Source organism: Pteropus vampyrus, unplaced genomic scaffold (assembly GCF_000151845.1).
Source record: "Pteropus vampyrus isolate Shadow unplaced genomic scaffold, Pvam_2.0 Scaffold204, whole genome shotgun sequence".
NCBI classification, from domain to species: Eukaryota; Metazoa; Chordata; class Mammalia; order Chiroptera; family Pteropodidae; genus Pteropus; species Pteropus vampyrus.
This window is the reverse complement of record NW_011888985.1, coordinates 184,924-190,893: the sequence shown is the minus strand read 5'-3', so window position 1 is coordinate 190,893 and position 5,970 is coordinate 184,924. Positions and strand designations below refer to the sequence as shown.

The following is a 5,970-nucleotide window of genomic DNA, read 5'->3' as shown; positions in this document are numbered from 1 at the left end:
CGAGACTTGGAAAGGTTACTTTAGGAGAGTTAAACTGAAAAACCCACGCACGGAGCCCCGAGGGGCGATGGAGTGGCTGACCGTGGCCAGCCAGGCTGTGGGACGCAGCCCAGGAGAGGCTGGGTGGAGGGAGAGCAGGCGGCCTTGCTGGGCACTGCCGGTCGAGCGGTCCTGTGCTCAAGGCCACACCGTGTGGCCCTGCTGTGCCCGTCGTTGCTGGCCTGCCTGTGAAAGGTCCTTGGGTTCGTGGAGCACCTTTCTTAGGGGACGCGTCTCCCCAACCCCATTCTGCTTCCTTCAGGTGGGGCCGTGATCCTAGGGTGATGGGAACCCCTCAGGAGCCAGCCTCCCGAGGCTGGACTTTGTGAGTCTGGGCAAGTGGCTTGACTTCTGTGTGCCTCGGTGTCCTCAGCGGGGAAAGGGGGTAGTAATCGCCACAAAACGGGGCCGTAGGGAGCATTCAGTGAGGGACACATGGGAAAATGCTTAGAGATGCATGTGGCAGATGAGAAATGCCAGTTAAGTTCAGGTGGCTGTTGATACGCGTGCTCAGCTGGGTGCCCCGAATGAAGACCCCCTTGCTGTTCAGTGTGGCTACTCTGCTGACGTGCAGTTGGAGGTGTTACGTGGCAGCTTCTGGAAGACCTCGCGACAAGAGAGCAGATGGGTCCCTCTCCTTGCTCGGGCTTCCCCCCGCTGCTGCCTGCGTGCATTCCCATCCGACCCCGACAACTGCACTCACGTGGGAATGTGAAGGGGTCCACGTTTATGGAGTCACGAGTCCCCTAGGATAGCCCAGCTGGAGATTTCACTAAGCGAGAGAGAAGTACCTTTCTGTCTTGTTCAAGTCGCTCTGATTTGAGGTTTTCAGTTACATGTGGCCAAACGATCAGAATTAATACACAAGGTGAGGATGTGTTTATCTGCCAGACCTGAGAAGTTAGCCGTACCCACAGTTAAAGTCTTAGGGTGAATTAACAGGCCGGCTTCCCGGCTCCAGATTTCACCGCCTGACCTGTGTTCCCAGGAGACTGGCTGGCTGCAGAGAGCCACCCACAGCCCGTGCTCGGGAAACGTGAAATTGTTAGGGGTGCCCCTGGCTTGCCCTAGCCTGTGCTCCTCTGTGCAGGATCCGCTTAGCCATCTCCATGGCAGTCACAGCAGCTCGAACTTTGTGACCATGACAGGCTTTGGAGAACTGGCTGTCCGTGACCATCTGCCGATGGCCAAGTGTTACGTGGTTTGTTTTCTGTGCTGGAGTCGGGCGGGCACACACAGGTCGTGGCTGCTTTTGCTTTTCTGGTTCCACCAGCCTTCTCTCTGGGGACCAGGGCGCTGTCATCTTTCCTGCTGTTTAGGGGGTTGTGTGCTGCTGCACAGCAGTGCCTGCCAGTTTAGTCGAGAGACATGTGAGCCAGCCGTCAGCTGCTCCTCCGCCCGGTCCCCCGTTCGTGGTGCCTGGTGGCATGCTCGTGTGGGTTTATGAAACGTGCTCTGTTGCTTTGATTTTCCTGTTTAGATGGACTTCATTGTTTTAGAGGAAGGTCCGAGAGCTTAGCGGCTGAAAAACGGCGCCAGCATGCTGGAAGACCCGGCTGGCCCTGATTCTGCAGGACGGTGTCCGTTTCCGTAACCACCAGAAGCCCAGCGTGCAGGCCGAAGCCCCTCACGCCGGGCCGCTTTGGCGGGCTTCTGGGTTCTGCTTTGCTGGAGCCCCTCCCCGCAAAGCTGTGGCCTGGCTTCCTGGTGTTCTCAAAGCCTGGGGCGGCTGAACCCCTCGCACGTGGGCTCACTGCCGGGACCAAAAGAAGCACTCGTGGCTTTAAGACGAACTGTGGATCTGTTAAGTTGATTTCCCCACAGTTACATCTCTCTCTCTTTGAACTCCTCCTGTGAGTCCTGGTAACAATGTATCATGTATTTGAGCTTGTAGCCCTGCCCATTGCTGGATGAAAGTTACGCTTTTGAGAGCCCTGGGTGTAAACAGGGCCACTTTATGTTTGCACTTCATTTACACATCCTTAACCGCAAGCAGCATCGTTGCAGTAATTATATACTTTGTATCTAGTCCTGTTTAAAACTGTAGAGAGCCTGGACTTGGGAAGGTTCCCCCAGCGGGTTTACCACTTCTCACGGGAACCGGAGCCTAGAAACTGCAGGTCAGAAAGTTATTTCTTGTGCTGAAACCAAATCTCGCAGGCTGTGAACTAAACCCATTTGGAATTGGTTCTGCCACCTTGCACTGTGGACACTGCCGGTCAGAGAAAGGTGGAACCTTCCGGTGTGCGTGCGTTTGCGGGTGGGGGGGGCGGTTCGGGGCCTCATCTCTGCCGCAGTGTGAGTGCCAGCAAGCCCTTCTCCAGCATCCTCTGTCCCCTGTCTCTGTGACTCTCCCCTCGTCAGCTTCTCGACGTCCCCGCTTGAGTCGTGCAGTTGAAATTGAGCATCCTGGTTTTCGTCTTGGTCACGGTAAAATCTCTTCAGTGTAGAAAAGAGCGTTGACTTTTCAGGGCGGGTTGAACTCACGGTCCACGAGGGCGCCCGTGTTTTGTGCTGAGTTCTGGCTCCCTGTGTTGTTGGGGGTGGGGCATTGTACCTGTCAGCTGGGTCAGTGGGTGGGTGGAGCAGACAGTCCCCTGTCTACCCCACCGCCTCGGCCTGAGTCCCTCTGAATTGCAATGACGGGGTCCGGCTGTGCGTTGGGAGGTCTGCGTGGATTTTCTGTGGCACTCGCTCCCCTCTGAAGCGTGGTTGTTTCTTCCCGGTGGGGACTCTTGTACTCCCTCTGTCCCCGGGCTCGTGCTCGGGCACCTGTGGCTAAGTGACAGGCAGGCGTCCCTTGCGGCCCAGCTGTGCGACAGTGAGTGAGTCCTTGAACTTCTCCGAGCCCCCGCCTCCTGGTCTGTACACAGATCACCCAAGGCGATCTGAGGAAGGAGGTGACACACTTACAGTTCCTCCTGTCTCAACCTTGGCAGTCGGATCCGAGACTTTAGGTGAAACGAAGTGTGACGAGGCCAGTTTAACCGCGGGGTCGTCGGTGGGGACGAGTGAAGCTGAGCCTGCTGCACCCCATGGAGACACGTGGGGCCGCCACGGTCCCCGTAAATACGGGGCGCGTCTCAATTTCTCCTTCTCTGCCTTTTAGGATGCCGCTTCCATCTTGCTCGGTGACAGGCCCACCTAGGAAGACAAGGTGCTCTGAAAATTTGTTAGAGCTTTTCAATGTGTAAATAGATTTAATTTTTTTCCATCATTCCGGAAGTTCCAGTGTCTGAGATTACGTCGAGTGGTTTGGCAACGAGGGCCAAGTCTCTGAGAAACAAGGAGACAACAGTTTGGTTTCATTTCGGAAAGAACTGACTAGATCAGGGACTTTCCTAGTGTCCAGGGGCCTTTCCCAGAGTCTCCCACGCCCTGCACCAAAGCCACGTGTGCCCCAGGGAGCTGCTGTCCCCGGGGAAGTGTAGTGGCGTATGGGGGGAGGGCGGAAGAATGGCTTCCTGGGCACAACACCCATTTCCCATTCAGTCCTTAGAACCTCATCTTATGGAGAGAAAGATGCTAAAGAACAAGGTTGGTCCCGAAATTTCTTTTGGCTTCACTGCTGGTTTTCTTCAGCGAGTGCTGTGGTCTTTTCCCCTTGGGTCAGCTTTCTAGGACTTTGGCCACGTGCAGAGAGACAGCGGCGTCCCGGGCACTGTGGTTTCTGGGGTGACTGTGCCAAAGAATGAACACCTCCTTCCTGAGTCTCTGCAGGATCGGAGGACTCAGAAGGGCAGCGAGGGGGAGCTCTGGGGCGTGGAAGCGGTCAGGACTCGGGGGGGTGGCGTGGACGCCCAGTTGCGAGCCCTCAGGGTGAAGGTCGGGGTCGGGGATGGGGGAGGGCTGTTCCGAGCCTCGCGGAGGCCAGGTGCCCGCCCGCTCCTTGGCAGCCTCCACGTCAGCCTTTCCAGGACTCTGCGGCCTGGAGATGAGTCGGCCTGACCACATCCTCATCTTGCCACCTGCCGTGGGCTGAATCGGCCCCCTCTGGAGCGGTGTGTTGAAGTCCTGGCTCCCAGGACCCCGTTTGGAAGTGGGGTCCCTGGAGGTATAATTAGTTAGTGTGAGGTCGTACATAGTAGGGTGGGCCCTGTGCCCGTGTCACTGGCGTCTTTGTGAAAAGGGGACGTTTGGAGACGTGCACACAGAGAGAAGGCCATGTGGAGATGACAGCCAGATCGTGGGCCAACGAACCCCAAGACCGCCAGCAGACCACCAGCGGCCAGGGCGAGGCCTGGTGCGGAGTCCCCCCGAGCCTCAGCAGGGGCCAGCTTTGCTGCAGCTTTGATTTGGGATTTCTGGTCTCTGGGACTTGGAGACTGTAAATTTCTGTGAATTAAGCCATCCGTCTGTGGCTTCAACACAGCGGCCCTAGGAAACGCAGCGCCAGCTGACTCACGGTGTGATTCAGTGCATGGCACGGGGTGTTTGCCCGGAGCTCGGCCTCTTTGTCTGGAAAATGAAGAAGACCCACCCTCTGTCTGGTGCAGGGCACATAGAATGTTCCCTGACACTGAGACGGTGAAGAAAACTGAGTGCGTACCCCGAAAAGTCATGCATAGTCTAGTCAGAGCGGCCCTCAAAGCAACGTGAGGGAGTGTCACTGCTCCTTTGTTAAGTTAAAGCAAGTTATCAAGTAGGGTGACTGTTATCTCAACTTTGTAAAATAAAATGAAGAATTGAGAAATTCTCTCTATGTTCCTGGATAAAGGGCCGGGAAGAAGGCACGGTGGTGTTGCCAGCCGCTCTTTGTGAGCGAGAGATGGCGCGCCGTTGGCTTCGCTTGCCAGGTTGGGGGAGGGAGAGCATCATGGTCACACGTGTCCTGGGGTCAGCCGGCTGCCCTTGCTCCCTCGGGGAACAGCTGGGAGGGCAGACCCTGGAGAGGGGACCAGTCGGGAGCCCCGTGGCATCTAAGACAAGGACGGCGTTGGCCCGAGATGGGCTGTTTCATCTTGGGCACCACTGACCCTTTGAGCTGGATAAGTCTTTGTTCTGAGGTGCCGTCCTGTGCGTTTTAGGGTGTTTAGCAGCCTCCCTGGCCTTGTGACCCATTAGATGCCATTTGTGACACCCACAGATGTCTCCAGATAGTTCAGATGAGACGTCCTGTGGGAGGTAGTGGCCGCGGGGATGGAGAGAAAGGGCCGGACGCCGGGGAGATCTGAGAGGGAGCGTGGTCGCGGTGGGCAGACGCGGGGTGCAGGCTGGGGGTGAGGCTCAGGGAGGGGATTGGACGCTAACGGTGGTGTTCGGGTCGGAGCGGGATGACTTCCGCTTCAGCCGCTGTTGGGGGTGACGTCCTGTGGGATGACGAGCTCCGATACTCCAGGCTGTCGGGCCCGCGGCTCTCGGGCCCCGGTGTGAGCGGGGCCTCCAGCTGCAGGTCAGCCGGGGCGGGCGAGCGTGTCCGGGGTGCTCCGTGGCCCGGGACAGAGCGCCGGGGGCAGAGGACAGAGAGGCCGGGAAGGGGACGTTTTCTCTGCTGGGGGCGGGCGGAGGCTCCCGGCAGGTGCGGGGACGTCGTGGGACGCCCTCGGGCCCCGTCACCCACTCCGGGCTCCCAGGCTTCGTGGCTGCGCCGGGCGCCGGGTGTCCGGGTGTCCGGGAGGGCGTTTCTGTCTGCGGGAGAATCGCAGCGCGGCTCCGCCGCCCCGAGGAAGCAGCAGAGCTGGCCGCCGCCTCCCCGCCCGTCCCTCTGAGCGGCGTGTGTTGACCCGCGTTGCGGGGCCGTCCACCTCTGCTTCTCAGCACTGTGGGAAGCACTTGACGGGCAGGTTAGGCTGTCCTAGGACTTTGTTTTGGGATTATTTGTGCCGTCTTGAGGGGCCCAGGGACCAGACACGTCCCCAGGAGTAGACAGTCTCGCTTCTGGGAAGCCGCATCTTCATTGCCGTGATTTGTCCTTCAGAGACCCTCAGTGGC

General features: G+C 58.3%; 1 protein-coding gene across 6 annotated transcripts in view; it reads left to right on the top strand.

The window, feature by feature from the left end:
• Positions 1 to 3,461: 3,461 nt before the first annotated feature.
• Positions 3,462 to 5,970, top strand: part of LOC105300245 (arf-GAP with GTPase, ANK repeat and PH domain-containing protein 1-like) — a 180,222-nt gene continuing 177,713 nt past the window's right edge. For all 6 annotated transcript variants that reach the window (XM_023537941.1, XM_023537942.1, XM_011372356.2 and 3 more), the window contains exon 1: positions 3,462 to 3,576. In XM_023537941.1, coding sequence (XP_023393709.1) covers positions 3,477 to 3,576 — 100 coding nt within the window. In that variant the 5' untranslated portion in view covers positions 3,462 to 3,476. The remainder of the gene's footprint in view (positions 3,577 to 5,970) is intronic.